Below are 18,437 nucleotides of genomic sequence, written 5' to 3'. Positions count from 1 at the left end.
AGAGTTATCGTGAGCCCCAGCCAGACAGACGAAAACGATGTATAGCCTCTGTAGCCATATGGTTGAGGGTAGAAAAATACGAAACTTTCCGAAGCGCATACACGTAATTAAACAACAAGTAATGTTTGCAGCAGTGGCTGAGTACAGGGTATGTGCGATTACCTATCGGAAGATCTGAAGTTCATTTCAGATCTTTAATTTAAGGGCGCAATTTCCAAACCAGCGCCAAATCTCAAAATCAGCAATCTAAATTCAGATTTTTTTTCAGCTAATGCCACATATAATAACACTCAGTACTTTTCGTACAATTATAGCACACATTCCCAAAGCCACCTCTATTTGTTCAGGCTACACATGAACTACGACCCTAATATTAAATTTCAGATTTCAAGCACATTATGTTCACCCAATACCAAATTGTACCAAATATAGTACTATTTTGTACTTTTCATGTACTTGTAGTAAACATTTTTAAAGACCACATCTTTATCACAAACTCACCACCAACAGGGATCCCAATAATCATTTTCAAAATTCCAATTTCCGTTCATCCTACTCCAACTGTTTCAAGTTTTGGTAGCATTTAGCACAGTTCCCACATTTCCCAAACCACCTTCATATATCAAACCTACTTTCCAACATTGATTCTCATACCCAAATTTAAGATGGGCTCTATCCGTTCACATAATATCAAATGGTAGAAGTTAGGTAACATTTTAAAACTTCTCGTAACCTTAAAGTTCGAATTTCCAAAAGTCCTTTGGTACATTCATTCTGCACTCTATCCGTGACTCCTGTCCCAAATTTCAACAAAGTCAAATGCCATAATTTTTACATTTTTTTTTAAATTTTATTAAATGAAAGCAGAACATGTCGGTCGCCTTTTGCACGAATTATAGCCTTTAAGCGGCCAATGAAACCGTCAAACGCTGCCCGAATATTGCTCTGCGGTATTTGGCCCAGACGCAATAGTCCAACAAATTGGTTTTCCATTGTGCGCTGGAAATGAAGCGAGGAGCTTTTCAGCTGAGCTCTTTGGGAAGTAAAACGACCATTTTGTTTGTTTACAAACTGCTTGACTACGAATGTTTTCTCATCGGAGATAACCAAATTCGGCAGTTCACCACCCTCGGCAAAGCGAAGCAACTCTTTGGCTCTTTTGAGTCTATTTTCTTTCTGTTTCGGTGTAAGTTCTTGCACTTTTTGGAATTTCAATGACTTTATCCTGAGCTCATTTTTCAATGTTTGTCGAATGGAATATTGCGATATGTTCAGCCCACGAGCCATTTTTCGGCTACAGCGACGCGGGTTTTGATCAAGTCGCTTCTTTACTTTTCGAACCATTTCTGCTGATGTTGTTGTTTTGTTCTTCCGTCCATTTCCTTGACGTCGGGCTACGCTACCAGTATCACTGTAACGAGCGATGGTACGAAACACAAAAGATTTATTCACATTTATATGTTGGAGGGCTCTAATGATAGCCACTTGTGGTTTTCCAGCCAAATATAAAGAAATCACACTATCACGCTTGAATCCCATCACGAATTACTTTTTTTTTTCTAGAAAATTCTCACCAAAATGCTTTTATACGCTCGTAGACAATATAATGAGCTGTCACTGGAATAATTTTAACTGCAGTTAACCTGTTGAAAACTACCTCCTTACATCGACTCTACTCCTCAATCTTGATTGCCATTTCTCATATCAAGTTTTTAGCTCTACCAGTTCCAGTAGCACATTTAAGTACTTTTCGGAAACTTGAAGTGCGAATTTCCAAAAACCCTTAGGTACATCTGTCATATACTCCGTGACTCAGTAATCCTGCTTCCTCATATACAAAAGGGTACCATTTTTAGTACCTTTTATTACATTTCGTACCATTCTAGTACAAATTTCTAAAAACCCAGCCCGATCTGACCCCTTCGGACTAAGACTGATCCTCAGCCAAGCTCGAGATCACTATTAAACATATCATTATAAATCGGGTTACCAACCCATTATTTTTACAAGGACATGAGTTATTTTTTTCGTGCCTTGATCACGGATTCTAATAAAAACTAAAGTTTTAGGGTTGTGGATTCTAAAATTAAAACTAATTTTTCGCAATATTTCGGCTATAAGGCAATAATAATTCAGCGGCTAAACCAATTCGGAGTCTGGCCTGATTTTTACTCCTTGAACCCCTGTGCACAACATTGTTATCAGATCAAATCGCTTTGACTGATTATCTCGTAGTGTGTGTTTTCCCGAATTTCTGTGGCAATTAAACAAGTCGACTACAGCTTAATCTTCGCAAATTTTGAACACTTAAGTAAACACTTCTACAAATTTGATGATCGCATCGAAATCAGCAAGCGGCAGAGAAAGTGCTGGGGTGGGGGCGTTGAATATAATGCACTCGCTCGTGTCTATGAAAAGTCAATATCATGTCAATAGCATCAAATGAGTTATTTTATCTCAGGTTGTTTTTTTTTGTTTTATGTCTCAATATTTAGTCATTATTTGAAAAAAGAAAAGAAAGAATGACTACAAAAGGCGTGCAAACATTAGTCGGAGAATGAACAACAAATATCGGCAACACATGCTGCTCCTCTGACAATGGGCTGTTAAGGTTTTTGACATGTTTTGTCTATTTGGGGGGTACAAAAGTACATACACATTATGGTGTTGGAACAACGTTTAGTCCGAAGATGTACAGCCGATGTTATAGAATTCAATTTCGGATATTGAAATCGAATTAAAAAAATTATTCAAGCTTTGCCCAAATTCCTTGTTCGGAATCCGCAAAAGAAAATGCCAAAATTGGCAAGAATGTATGTATGTTAAGTTTGTCATTCCGTTTGTAGCACCTCGAATTATACATTTTAGACCCCACAGAGTATATACATTCTTGATCAGCATAAAATTCTATGTCGTCTGTTCGTCTGTGGAAATCACTCTAGCTTCCGAACAAAATGAAGTAGGTTGATGAAATTTTACTTAAATGTATATTATGTCTGCAGGACTTTTGGCGTACTTTTTCCCCCATTTAATGGTGCCTCTCTATTTTCGGTATTTTGGTGACTTAAGAGACATTATTCAGCGAAATTGTTTGTTAAAATGTAGTATTTGAAGTTCGTAATGGACACTACAGCCTAAGACAGAATATTGTCTGTGCAGGTTTACGTCTTCGCATAGCCTCCATATATCGGTACCTCCCGATATTCGGTATTTTGATGACTTTAGCGACATTATTCACCGGAACTGTTTCAAATTTGGTATTAGAAGTTCGTAATAGATATTACAGCCTAAGATAGAAAATCGTCTCAGCAGGTCCACGTTTTCGTATAGCCCCCATATATTGGTACCTCCCGATATTCGGTATTTTGATGATTTCAGCTACATTATTTACTGAATTTCAAATTTCGCATTGGAATATTGTAATGACTTATGACAAATGTTACCTATGCAGGTCCATGTCGTCTGACCCTAAAATAACGACTATATTCGGTATTTTTAAGATTTTAACGGATTTTATTTGTTTGAAAATTGCCAATTCGTTCCAAAACGTGTCTCATTGAAATAACGATCTTCGACCCTATGTCTCTTTGGAACAAATCCGTTTCAGGACATTTGGAGTCGATCTAGCGATGTCCGTCCGTCTGGCTGGGGCGCACGATAACTTTTGAAGGGAGTATTCGATATGATCCAAACTTGGTACATCGTTATATTATTATGAAACTTAGATCGAGTTCGGAGACGGGTAATATTGGTCCCCTCCTTCTGATAACTCCCCCAAATTTTGCAAAAAAAAAAAAAAAAAAAAAAAAAATCTACTGCCCAGAAAGAGAAAGGATAATCCGATTTTGCTCCAACTTTGCAAATCCTAAAATTTTAATCAATGCTAAATCAGGTGTGAAAATTGATAATTTCGGTCCACTCCATGAAGTATCTCCTTGCAAAAGGGTCAAAATTTTAAATAATTATAACTTTTATAAAATGTGATGTAGGAGTCCGATTGTATTCGAATTACACACACCAAAACATTTTTAATAACACAAGGTCTGGTGTGAAGATGGAATGTTTCGGTTCACTGCTTCTGGTACCTCCCCCACGAAAGGATCTGAAGCTCATGAAACGCGAAATTAAAATTCGATTCCATTCAGACTTGGCACATCTCAATATTTCCATCAACACAAGATCTGTTATGATGATGGTAGAGATCGGCCCATTTCTTCTGGTACCTCCCCCACAAAGGGTAGAAGTTTTGAATTACCTAAAAGATTATAAAATCCGAAATAAGCATCCGGTTCTCTTCATATTTCACACATCCTATTATTTCTACTAACACAAGAGTTTCTGTGGAGATTGGATACATCGGTTCACTTCTTCCGGTAGGGTCAATTTTTTGAATATCTATGAAGCTCATAAAGCACGAAATTGACATCCGATTCCATTCAGACTCGAATCTCATAATTGCTATCAGCACGAGAACTGTTATAAAGATTGTAGAGATCGAACTATTCCTTCGGGCACCTCCCCCACATAGGGTCAAAGTCAAGTAATCAAAACGATCATAAAATCCGAAACAAGCATCCGATTATCTTTATGTTTCACACACCCACTTATTTCTACTAACACAAGAGTTGTTGTGAAGATTGAATATATCGGTCCACTCCTTCTTGTACCTTCTCCATAATAGATCAACATTTTGAATATGCATGAAGCTCATAAAACACGAAATTGACATCCGATTCCATTCAGACATGGTACATCTCAATTTTTCTATCAGAACAAGATCTGTTATAAAGATGGTAGAGATCGAACCATTCCTTCTGTTATTTCCCCTACAAAGGGTCAGCGTTTTTATTATTCAAAACGATCATAATATTCGAAATAAGCATCCGATTGTCTTCATATTTCGCTGTGACAATGGAATATATCGGCCTGCTCCTTTTGTTACCACGCTCACGTAAGGGTCAAAATTTTGAATATCCATAAAGCTCATAAAACGCGAAATAACCATCTGATTCCATTCCAGACTTGCTACATCTCAATATTTCCATCAACACAGAATCTGTTATAAAGATGGTAGAGATCGGACCCTTTCTTCTGCTATCTGCCCCACATAGAGAAAGAGAAATAAGCATCCAAATCTCTTCAAATTTCATACACACAAACATTTTTGATAACACAAGATCTCTTGTAAAGATGCTATATATCTGCGAACCCCTTCTGGTACCTCACCCACAAAGGGTCACAATTTTCAATATTTTATCTGTCATAAATTGCGAAACATTTCAGCGATTCTTGCAACTTGCTATATTTATATATATGTCTCTCAATCAGAATCCTGTGATGGATATGAAATTTATGATTTCCAATAATTGGATATAAATATTCGATTTTCTTATCATTTTCACCATACCAATATTTTTATATGTATGAAAATGGAATACTTCCGTCGACTAACTCTGGTGCCTCATGCAAATTTAAACATTATCTAAAAATTATCACATATCTCATATAAAGTGAAGGAATTATTTGATATAATCCAAACCTGGCACGTCGCAATATTTATATCATACTTTTTTTGGTCCGATATGAAAGAACAATATTGGCCTATTCCTTCGGAACCTCCCCCATAAAGGGTCAGTAATTTCAATAATCATAACAGAAGTCAAGATATATTTAAATAATCGAACATTGGCTGAGGGTATACATCTGTCGGCAAAACCGACTGATACCTTTCAACTTTTTGCTTCCTCAGACATTTTTCGGCTAGACACCTAAAAGTAACATCAAACTTCATTTTCATTGGAAGGTGTCAAAGAAGAAATATTCTACACAAATTTTCACTATGAATCTCGGAATAATCCGCATGTATATGTACAATAGGTTTTAGAAGAATTACATTCGGAATTTATGTACTACAAATGGAAATTATATGTTTTTTCTTTTTTTGCAGTTAATTTAATACGTAGCCAATCCGAGTCAAAATCTCCCTTCAGACTTGATTTTTTGGGGAAGGTGTCAAAGGAAGCATTATTCCCAATTGAATTTCATTCTGAGTCTCTGAATAAAAGAAATTTGTATTTTCAATAGGTACCATGAAAAACATCATCAGTTTTGGTTTATAAAGAGCCTTCCTTTTTTCTACAAATTTAGCAGTTTTTCCCAATTCGCCCCAATTTTTCTCATAATTTCACTGCACAATAGCCAGTTTGGGTTATGGAAAATTGCAAGTGGATTCGATGGTACCTCAAAGAAGTTTCGGGTTCTTGGGCTAGGCCTTTAAATATTTTTAAACTTATACGAACAGACCCCTATAGTTTGAGATAGAGCCACATTAGGATAGAGCTTTGAGATTTGGCAGACATCTTTGGATTACATTCAAAACGATTGGTAAGAAAAGAAAATGGGTCATATCCGTTCACCTTTTGGTATAGCCCCCATTTAAGGTTAACTCCGATTTCAAGTATTTTTGACGTTTTGGCCATAATAACAAAGTGAAGAATAAACCTTTCATTTGGGCATGTACCTCCAACTGCTCACGATAAGGGCACCATTTTTCACCGCAATTTAAAAAAGTCCCCCTTTATTCGAAATAAATTAGAAAACTAAAATACAGATAAATATTGATTAGCTTAGTCAACACATGCTTGGGGTCTCGTAAGTTTTTGGTTTTTTATTTTTTTTTTTTGTTAATTTCATTCATTTTTATGATTTCACACTAAATGACACTTAATCACAATTTGTCGGCGACACGTCTGAGAGGAGTGGGTTTTTTTGTTTGCTGAGTGATTTGTCAAAAATTAGTTCAGTGACAAAACCCCCCATAATCGTATTTATGTTGTTAAGTCTGACGTTAGAGACGTCACATGGTGAAACATCTTTGCAAATACATTGAATGAGAAAGAATTACAAGTAAACAAAAGGGGTGAGGGGGAGAGTCTTTTCCAAATTTAGGTGGGGAAAAATTAGCGTTACCAATAAATTGTAATTGTGAAGAGTAGAGGTAGGATGAAGTTGTTCAGTGACTATAAAAATTTATACATTAATATATTTTATTGAATATGGAATTCAATGCTGTGCTGGATTCAAATTTATACCTCCAATATGATACAGCATTATACCTTCAATTCCTACCAATAAAATTATTTTTTTTTTCAATAATAACAGAGGAAATCTCAACAGATTATGAAAGTATAGCTAAAATAAGAAGAAACATGTATGGCATTTTTTGAATGTTTACATCGCAAAGTAACCAAAAAGAAGGATAAAGATTCCTTGGAATCCGTTGATTTTAGGTATACAGCATGGTAGCATTAATAATTTAAATTTATATTTATACCCTACACCACATAGTGGTAAGGGTATTATGTCTTTGTGCATTTGTTTGTAACATGGAGAAGGAAGCGAGATAGACCCATAGTTACTTTTAAGGATCTCCATAGAATCACTTTCTGAGTTGATTTATGCATGTCAGTCCGTCCGTCCGTCCATGTATTTTTGTGAACAAAATGCAGGTCGCAATTATTATCCGATTGAGATGAAATGTTCCAAACAACATTGAAATTTTTTTGATATCTTCGTCCGATTTGCCTTTTATTGTGCACCAAACGTGTAATATCAGCCCGAATAGTATGAAATTTTGCATATACAATCAAATTAGGCCTGGAAATATGTATGCCAAATTTGATCGAAATCGGTTCAGATATAGCTATAGCTCCCATATATATTGTTCATCCGATTTGTTATTTTTGTCCTCAGCAGCCGTAACATGCACTCTGTAACAACAATATTTGGAGAAATATATCAAATGCAGCTCAGAAATAACTTTGCTAAATTTTATCGAGATCGGTTCAGATTTTTATATACCTCCCATATATAACTTCAATTTACTTTTATTGGTACACCAAACGCCCAATGTTTGCTCAAATGGAATGAAATTTGCGACCGAATTGCGTCTAGAAGCTAGTATGTCAAATTTGGAGAAGGTCGGTTTAGATATAGCTATAGCTCCCATATAGTATATTGTTCATCCGATATGTTGTATTTGTTACCCACAGCCGTAATATGCACTCCGTAACAACGATATTCGGGGAAATATCAAATATCAAATACAGCTCAGAAATATCTTTGCCAAATTTAATCGAGATCGGTTCAGTTTTGGATATAGCTCCCATATATATCTATATCCGATTTCAAATTATTTTTACACCAAATGGGCAATACAAGTCCGAATTTAAAAGATACAAATGCTTCGGCATGTTTAGTCCTTTGACTTTTAAATTATAATTATAATCATAGCGTGTATGATTGAATTCCCCGCCCGACTTTTAGACTTTCTTTGCTGGTTTTTGGATTATTTATTTGACAACATCTCATTGTCAAAACTTACAGGGTGATATAAAAAACTGCAACAAAGTCAAACGCCATCATTTTTACATTTTTTTAAGCAAAAAAAAAAAATAGGATCAAATTTTAGAATAAGTTTAGATCTGTTCGAATTGGTCATCTTTGGCACGAATTATGGCCTTCAAACGGCCAATGGAACCGTAACACGCTACCCGAATTTTGCTCTGCGGTATTTTGGCTCATTCCTCGCGAAGCGCTTGCTTGAGGTGATCGACACTTTGATATTTTTTAGTGCCAACAATGCTTTCCAAAATACTCCAGACACATTAGTCCAACGGATTGGTATCCGGAGATTTTGATGACCATTGTGCGCTGGAAATGTAGCGAGGAACCTCATTTTGTAACCATTCTTGGGTGGAGCATGCTGTGTGTGATGGTGCTGAGTCCTGTTGGAATGCCCAAGGTCTGCGGCCAAAATTTTTGAGTGCCCAAGGCTTAAATACACCCTCCATAATATTTTCGCGATAATGTTCAGCATTTGTTCCGATGCCACGGTCGATTAATACGAACGAAGAGCTACCATCGGCTGTTATGCCGACGCTTGAGTTCTGCCGGCCAACCGAAGGTGCACATTTTCAGCTGATCTCTTTGGCAAGTAAACGCGAACATTTTGTTTGTTTACAAACTGGTGGAAAAAGAATGTTTTCTCATCGGAGAAAATCAAATTCGGCAGTTCACCACTTTCGGCCAAGCGAAGCAACTCTTTAGCTCTGAGTCTATTTTCTTTCTGTTGCGGTGTAAGTTCTTGCGCTTTTTGGAATTTCAATGGCTTTACCCCGAACTCATTGTTCAATATTTGCCGAATGGAATATTGCAATACGATCAGCTCGCGTGCCACTGCGACGCGGGTTTCGATCAAGGCGCTTCTTTACTTTTCGAACCATTTCTGCTGATGATTTCTTCCGTCCACTTCCTTGGCGTCGCTACCAGTATCACGGTAGCTAGCGATGGTATGAGACACAAAAGATTTATTTACATTTAAATGCTGGAGTGCCTTAAACATAGCCACTTGTGGTTTTCCAGCCAAATATAAATAAATCACACTATCACGCTTGAATTCCATCACGAATAACTTTTTTTTTGGAAAATTCTCACCAAAATGCCTTTGTACGCTTCAGTGGAATTATATTAACTGCTGTCGGACGAGTGGTTTGGAAATGACAGCAGTCTGAAGTTGGTTGCAGTTTTTTCATCTCACCCTGTATAAGAGAGAGGCAAGAGTCCTGAAATGGCTTCTGCCCAAAACCACATTGGATCTAAAGCTGTTATAAGATACATTTTGACTATGTTAAAGTCAAATTTCTTGACTTAAAAATGTATAAATGTATATTATTTCTAGTCCTGTTCAGTTGAGGAGTATGGTCAGGGCTTTGCTAACAACTTTGGTCTGGCAATACATTCCAAAAACCAGCCATTCTGCAGCAGCCTTTAGAGGCTGGAACCAGTATGTGGAGTTGTAAATTTTGATTGAAAGCATTAAAATGCCAAAAATGTATCCTACCGCTATATGGGAGCTATACCGGGTAGTGGACCTATATTAAACATTTTCTGCTGGGAATATTTATTTTCTCTGAGAGTCTGAAAGGTGAAAGCACAGAAAATTTGAAACTTTCAAAATATTTTAAGTTGGTTCCACATTTTTATTGAAGTTATACACAACAGTGGACCCGCATTATGACGAGAGGTTACACCTGGTGAAAAATCGAAATATGAAATTGAAGTTTGGGCTATTTCTAAACTTGGGCCGATAAGACCTTTTTCATCACCAATCTTTCGAGACAGAAAACTAATTTTTTGGTCATATTTCGAAGCTCTATATAAAATATATGACTTGATAACAATAGGCAAACCGACTAACGAAGATAGACATCAATTTTATGTTTATCGACAATTTATACATTAAGGGGTCTCCGAAGAATATTTTGAGGCAATACAAACCGAATGCCAAAATGTTTTTTACAACCTGGGGGGATGGTCAAAGATGAAAGTGACCGCACCTCAAACTCCCATGGATCACGGAAAAAATATTTTTCTTTACATTTTTTAAAGGTGTTTCCCCTTAACCTCTCTCACCCCCCAATTAGAGGTAAAACTGTTCATAACCATATCTCAAACTCCCCGGTATACCAACCAAACCCAGCGACTCCAAATGTTTAACATCTGTACATTTGTATGTACACAGCTATATTTTGACTACTGGATTTTTTATCTGCAACCGTTTGCTGTTGTTATTCAAGCATTTTTGTTGGTGTTGTTCTATTTTGTTTATCACAAAACATTTATCGATAAAATAAATTGTCACAACACTTTGCTGTAGAAAAAGAGTTCCTAACCGAAATGAAAAAAACAAGACTTCTTTATCTCTAACAAATTTTGGTATCAATTATAAAATTCTTTCAGTCATACAAATTGTTCAAAAATATTTGAAATTGTCCGGGGAAATTATTTCCGATACAAATTTGAGTTTGGATGTGTTGTGAGAAAAATCGACAACGTCATGGTTACTCATTGCGTGAGCAAAACTCAGGATGCAAAGTCCAAAAAATTGATGAATGGGGAGAGGGTTATTGGGCTCTTCAGAGTTGTTTTGAAAAAAAAAAAAATTAAGCAAAGTTTTGAAATTCCCGTGCAATATCTATGACTAATGTTACGAAAAGGATTTCAGGTGGATACCGAGCAAAGTATAACCACTAATTTCAGGTCACAGGTCTTTGTAAAAAAATGGGGTTGTATGTAGTCGATCTTGATATGTCTGTCTGACTGTGTGCACGACAAAATTTGGTACATATCAAATTTAGATCGAGTTCGGAGATATGCAAAATCGACCATTTCCTTCTGAGACCTACCCCACAGAATGTCAAAATTTTGAAAAATTAAAACTTTCGTAAAATGTAAAATAATTAACTGATGTTTCTTCGCACAATGCAATAAACCTTTTTTAATTCCGGAAAAATAATGTTTTTTTTTGCTGGCTGGAAATTTTTAATTTTCATACTAATGTGGCAAAATTACTTTATTTTTAAAATCGGGGTTTTTTGAACTTTTAAAATCCATCAATAATGATATTGTATTTAAGTAAAGTGAGTAATTGTTGATTATACGCTACAGGTGGTCATATCGACGTTGGACAGCAGAGGGAGCTCAATATCGTAAAATGTGGAATATCGTAATATTTCTAGCAGGCGAAGATCAGGTGCGAATATCGATCTGCTGCTTTTGGCATAAGAATTCAGAGTATGAGGATAGAATCTTTATGGGTCCACATTTAAATATTTCTAAATCACATTTAGGTCAGTTGCGCAAATGGCCAACTCCTTTGGTTTACTGCCTTAAAAACTTTTTTCAAGAAAATCCTGACCATAAATTTTATTTTGAGGGTACTTTTTTCACCGATCCCCCGGATATATTAAGGACCTCTTGACAAAAACAAGTGGATCTTTTAAGAACATTTTTTAGTTTTCTCATGACCTGACTTTTTAATGATTTTTAAGGGCATCCTGACCAAAAATCGTGAAATAATAAAAAGAAGCTTTAGATGCAAACTCGTGATTTAAAAAATAATATTTTTTCAAGAAGATTCAAGGACCTCTTTTTTAAAGATGACGATGTTAGATGATGTTTTTCCAAGGAAGTCCTTACATGAAATAGCGGGAAACATTTTTTAGGAGTCTTCTGACCAAGAATCGTGGACTTTTAAGAAGAAAAAAATTAAGGACATTTGTTATCGTTCCTTAATGTTTTTTTCTTTTTGAGAAAAAAATATTCATGGCAACCTTATCAAAAGGAGCTGTTTCTGAGAAACTGCGTCCTGGAATTTTCAAGAGAATTATGTCAAGAAATCAGTGAATTTATGTGAATTTTTGGAGAAAATACTTTGAGAGATCTCCTTTTAAGGACATTATGACCAAAAATCGTTATTTTTATTTCTGGAGACAGTCGATGAAAAAAATTTTTAAAGAATTTTTTTTTCAAGAACGTTGTGAGCTACATTTTTTGGACGTATAAGAAAATGTTTCAAGGACCTCTCGTGCTTTTTGGGAGACACTGTTTTACGGACCTTCAGTCCAAACATTTTTTTTAGGAAACATCCAGTCATCGGAGGATTTATAGAAATATTTCTTGACTAAAACTCGTGAGCGTTTTCTTTAAGAACGTTCTGAACAGCAATGGAAAATCGTGGTCAAAATCTCTTTGACTAAAAACCCTAGCTTTGGCCAAAAATCGGATATTTTTTTAAGAAAACTATTTCAAAAACCAACCTTTTTTTCACAGCACAAAAATTGATTTTTAAAAAAATAAAATCAAGGATAAATGTTTACGGGATTTTTAAACAAAAAATTTTGTTATTTTCAGAAAAAAAATTTCCAGGAACTGAAGGAACGGACATTTTTTAAGAAAATATAGTTCAAGGACCTTCTTCTGAATTCTTCCATTAATATGTTTAATTGTTATGCGGAGCTCTACTAAATTAGTAAAATGGTGTAGGGTATCATAAAGTCGGACACACCCGACTTTAAGACTTTCTTTACTTATTTGTTTTCAAGGATCTTCCTATCATTTCTGAGGTAATATGTATTTTTAACAGCCTCTAGACAAAAAAATATTTGTTTAAGGGTCTTCTAACCTGAAATTGTTAAAGATCTCATATTTTATTTTATCCAATTTTCGGTGGACATTTAAGGATCATTAAACCAAAAAACAAGAATTTTGTAGAAAAAATTTTCCAAAAATCTTTTGATTAAAAATCGGCCAATGTAGGACAACATTAGTTCAAGGACCTCATGAATAAAAACGTAAATTTTAAAGAGATTTTTTTTAACTTTTACAATTTTTAAGAACTTTATGTCCGAAAAATGTCCTAAAAATTAGGAATATTGAGTTTCTTTAATTTCAAGGAGCTCATGACTAAAAATATCCCACTTTAAGTAGGAGTTTCGAGGATTTGCTAACCAAAGAAACAGACATTTCTAAGAACTGATTTTCCAAAAACGCTTGGACCAAAATTAAGGACCTGGATTCCTAAATTTTTTACAAAAGTTTGACTGAAGATTCCGAATCTTTTGACCAAAGAAAAAAAAACAACGATTTATTTAAAAAAAAATATTTTGACCAAAAATCATCCTTTATCATTCCCTTGTGAAAATCGTGATTTTTGAAAAAATAAGAGTTTTACAACTTTTTTCGAATTTTTCCTCAAGGACATCAAGTCTTGTTTTTTCGAGGATTTATTTTTCAAAATATGTTTTAAGAAATTCCCTACTGCATATTTATTTTAGATTTTTTATTACTAATATTACTTGAAAATATTTTTCCGAAGTTCTCGATTCCTCCCCAAAATAAAATTCATGGCTTGTGAAGTGTCGAAGAGTGGTTACCGTCATATGGGGACTATACGATATCTTGACTCCAAATTTGACCTGCCTGCAGGCAAAAGACTGATCTGTGCAAAATTAATTCGTTTTGGCTCTAGCGCGATTACAACAGACTGAAGAAGGGACAGGACGAAATCGTCTTAGAATTTTACGCTGATCAAGAATTTTTATACTTTCTTAAGTCTAAAATTATTACTTCGATGAGTTACAAACGGAATGACGTACTTAATATACCCTCTATACCATGTATGGTAGAGGGTATAAACGCGACTAATTTATGTGCTGATTTAGTGTAGGGTAATTCCGGCTTCATCTTAATCCCTACAGCCTAATTTGGCAAAATTATCGGTTTAAAATATTCGTTTAAAATATTTGATTTAATTGCAAAAGTCAATGAGGCATTTAAATTTATATTTTCGATACAAATCCATTTCATACGTAAATTGTTGAATTAAAAATAAGCAAAATTCTCAGCCCTCATTCCATTCGATTTGTAGGCCAATTTATGGTCGTTATCCCAGTCATTCGTTTGCCATGAAAGGCAATCTAATTTTGGTACTGGCCTTTATAATTTTCGGTTCAGCGTTTGCCTTGAGAGCCAAAATCACCCGGGTCGAATGCAAAGAATTCGACAAGGCCTTTGCCTCGATTACCAAATGCTATTTGAAGGCTTTGTCACGTTACAAATCGGCGTTTAGCCTTTATGTGGCGCTGCATCAAGTGCCGGTGGACAATGTTACGGTAAGGGAGTGCAATCAATGCTTGAAAAATATTGAAGTTTCAAAATTTCCTTTTTTGCAGTTCAATGCAGCCCTCTTCCGCAAGGGCAACAATGGCTATTGCCCCTTTATGTACAACCACACCGTGGACTTTTGTCGTTTTTACAAAAATCCCAATCGTTTTATGTTTTGGAAAATTGTCTTTTTCAACATCGTGGCGCCAGCTTCGAATATCAATCACACCTGTCCCTATGATGTAAGTGGGTAGATGGAAGCCCATCTAATTAGAGACACCCAATAATGTTTGATTTTTTCTTTTGGTTCCAGCATGACATTATTTTGGAGAAGCTGGTGTTGGACAGTGAAATGTTTAAGTTGATACCCTTCCCAGCGGATGAGTACATGGTGAGGGTCAAAATTGCCGCCTACAATCATTATAAGGCGGAAATTCGTGCCTACATACAAATCTCAGAATAAGTTGGGTGAAAAGGAGAGGAAGGGAATGGTGTATTTTTAGTGGGTTGGAGAAAAATTTACAAAACTTGAATAAAACACCATTCTGGCAAAGTCCATCTCCAAAAGTCTGAATATTTTCGAAAAATCCTTGAAAACAAATTTATTAAACTTTTAATATCCTCCACCATTTTGAAAAATCTTGAAAATCTCAAAAAAAAAAAAAAAAAAAATGCGTCGTAAAATACCGCTTAAATGAAACCCGGTATATGGGGGCTATATAAACACATGGACCTGCATAAGTAATTTTTTGTCACAGGCTGTAGTAGTATACAAAATTGGGAACAATTTCGTTGAATAATGTCGCTAATATTATCAAATGAAAAACAATTCTGGCGAATAATGTTGCTAATATCATCAAAATGCGAAATAAAGGGAGGTACGGTTATATGTGGGCTATACGACGTGGACCTGCATAGACAATTTTCCGTCACAGGTTGTAGTACTCATTCTGACCTTCAAACTTTAAAGACGAAATTTGAAACAACTTCGGTCAAAAATGTCGCCATGGGGGCTATACGATATCGTGGGCTCACTTTCAGTGGCTAAAGTACTCAAAAGGAACTCCCTGTGTGGATTTTCAGAAAATTCCATTGAAAAATTTGGCTACAATTATCAAAATACCGAATATGTGGCGGATATACGATATCGTGTACCAGGGGGTAGAGTACTAAGAAGGAACACCTTGCGTGGATTTTGAGACAATTCCGTTGAAAAATGTGGCCAACCTCATCAAAATACCGAATATCGGGAGGTGCCCTTATATGGGGGCTATACGATCTCGTGCACCAATATAGACAATTCACTTCCATTGAGCAAACTACTCAGAAGAACATCCTGGTGTGGATTTTTAGACAATTCCATTGAAAATGTGGCTACAATCATGGGATATATACGATATCGTGGACCTATATAGACAATTCTCTTACAGACGGTAAAGTACCTATAAAGGACTCCTTGTGTATAATTTCTGACAATTCCATAAAAAAATGGAGCTAAAATCCTCAAAATACGGAATATAGGGAGACAAAATACTGATCTGTGCAAAATTTTAGCTTCCTATCTTTATTCGTTTTGACTCTAGAGTGATTACAACAGACGGACGGGCGGACGGAGGGATGGACAGGGCTTTTGGTGAGAATTTTCCAGAATAAAGTTATTCGTGATGGAATTCAAGCGTGATAGTATGATTTATTTATATTTGGCTGGAAAACTACAAGTGGCTATCGTTAGAGCACTCCAGCATTTAAATGTGAATAAATCGTTTGTGTCTCGTACCAGCGATCGTTACCGTGATACTGGTAGCGTAGCCCGGACGGAAAACAGCAACATCAACATATATGGTTCGAAACGTACAAAGCGACTTGATTGAAACCCGTGTCGCAGTGACCGAAATTTGGAAAATTCGGCAAATATTGAAAAATGAGCTCGGGGTAAAGACATTGAAATTCCAAAAAGTGCAAGAACCTACACCGCAACTGAAAGAAAATAGACTCAAAAGAGCTAAAGAGTTGCTTCATTGGCAGAAAGTGGTGAACTGCCGATTAGTGGTTTTCTCCGATGAGAAAACATTCGTTGTCCAGCAGTTTGTAAACTTGTGTTTACTTGCCAAAGAGGTCAGGTGAAAATGTGCACCTTCGGTTGGCCACCAGAACTCAAGCGCCGGCCGTGGTGATGGTGTGGGCCGCCTTAACAGTCGTTGGTCGCTCTCCGCTCGTATTAATCGACCATGACATCAGAATAAATGCCGAATATTATTGCGAAAATATTCTGGAGGGTGTATTAAAGCCTTGGGCACGCAAACATTTTGGGCGCAGACCTTGGACATTCCAACAGGACTCAGCACCATCGCACTCAGCACGCGCCACCCAAGAATGGTTACAAAATGAGGTTCCTCGCTTCATTTCCAGCGCACAATGGCCACCAAAATTTCCATCTCCGGATACCAATCCGTTGGACTATTGTGTCTGGAGTAGGTTGGCACTAAAAATACCAAAGGGTCGATCACCTCAAGCAAGCGTTTCGCCGAAATGGGCTGAAATATCGCAGATCAATAATCGGGCATCGTGTGACGGTTTCATTGGCCGTTTGAAGGCCATAATTCGTGCCAAAGGTGACGAATTCGAACAAATCTAAACTAATTCTAAAATTTGATGCTATTCCTGAATTTTTTTGCTTTCAATAAAATTTCAATAAAATTTAAAAAATATGACGTTGGGCTTTGTTGCAGTTTTTTATCTCACCCTATAGTTAAAATCATCAAAATACCGAATATGGGCAGGTACCAGACAATTTTCTATTACAGGCTGTGGTACCTATTAGGAACTTCAAATACGAAATTTCAAACAATTTCAGTGAGTGTTGTACCTAAAATCGTCAAAATACCGAATATAGGGGCTACTGATATATGGGGCCTACACGAAGACCTCGACCTGCATAGACAATATTTTGCCTTTGGCTGTAGTTTCCATTAGGAACTTTAAATACGAAATTTGAAACAAATCCGGTGAATAATTTCGCTAAAATCATCAAAATATCGCATATAGGGAGGTGCCAATACATGGGGGATATACGATATCGTGGACTTATATAGATAATACTCTTTCAGGGGGTATAATGCTCATAAGGAAGTCCTTTTGTTGCTTTTTTAGACAATTTCATTGAAAAATTTGGCTACAATCATCAAAATACCGAACATCGGGGGGCACCGTTGAATTGGGGCTAACCTAAACGTGGACCTATATAAACAATTCTCTCCCAGAAGTTAAAGTATACCAAGGGAACACCTTGTGTTTATTTTCAGACAATTTCATTGAAAAATGTGGCTAAAATCATCAAAATACCGAATATCGGAAGGAACCGTTATATGGGGGGCTGTACGATATCATGGGCCGATATAGCCCATCTTCGAAGTTGACCTGCCCCCATACTTTGTATGGTGAAGTGTATAAAAACACTAACCACGCTTTGTCAAGACTCCTGCAGTAACAAGCCTGCCTAATTGTATATGCCAAACCGAGCAACATATGTATGTGACCGACTGTATCAAGTGAATGAGAATTATTTGCCTTATGCTATCAATGGCATATTACCGAGAACTGAACTGTTAGGTACCCTGCCAACAAATACTGGTGTGGTATGGTTGATGCTGTTCTCATTGGTATCTCCGCATGATTTCGTGTTCTTTCTGTTGACATTGTTGTTGTAACTATTGTTGTTGCTGTTACTCTTTATTAAGACTATTTCAATAGTGCTTGTGAAATTTTGCTCTTAACAGAGTTCTTTCCGGAATTATAACGTAGATCGATAATGAATAATAATTTGTAAATTTGGGTAAATACCCCATTCGATAACCTTCACAAGAACAAAGCCATTTTGTCTCTGAAATAGAACAAATAAACTTCTTTATGATTTATTTCTTTTTTTTATAAAT

General features: G+C 36.1%; 1 protein-coding gene across 2 annotated transcripts in view; it reads left to right on the top strand.

The window, feature by feature from the left end:
* The window catches only part of LOC101900992 (uncharacterized), a 30,128-nt gene extending 14,931 nt beyond the window's left edge, over positions 1-15,197 (top strand). The window contains exons 2-4 of one of the 2 annotated variants that reach the window (XM_059122983.1): positions 14,270-14,513; positions 14,574-14,747; positions 14,819-15,197. In XM_059122983.1, coding sequence (XP_058978966.1) covers positions 14,270-14,513; positions 14,574-14,747; positions 14,819-14,968 — 568 coding nt within the window. In that variant the 3' untranslated portion in view covers positions 14,969-15,197. The remainder of the gene's footprint in view (positions 1-14,269; positions 14,514-14,573; positions 14,748-14,818) is intronic. The other variant, XM_059122984.1, reaches the window with a different exon arrangement.
* Positions 15,198-18,437: the final 3,240 nt, after the last annotated feature.

The sequence above is a fragment of the Musca domestica genome, unplaced genomic scaffold, assembly GCF_030504385.1.
Source record: "Musca domestica strain aabys unplaced genomic scaffold, Musca_domestica.polishedcontigs.V.1.1 22, whole genome shotgun sequence".
In the NCBI taxonomy this organism is placed as follows: domain Eukaryota; kingdom Metazoa; phylum Arthropoda; class Insecta; order Diptera; family Muscidae; genus Musca; species Musca domestica.
The sequence above is the reverse complement of the archived record's forward strand: the minus strand, read 5'-3'. Positions and strand labels throughout refer to the sequence as shown.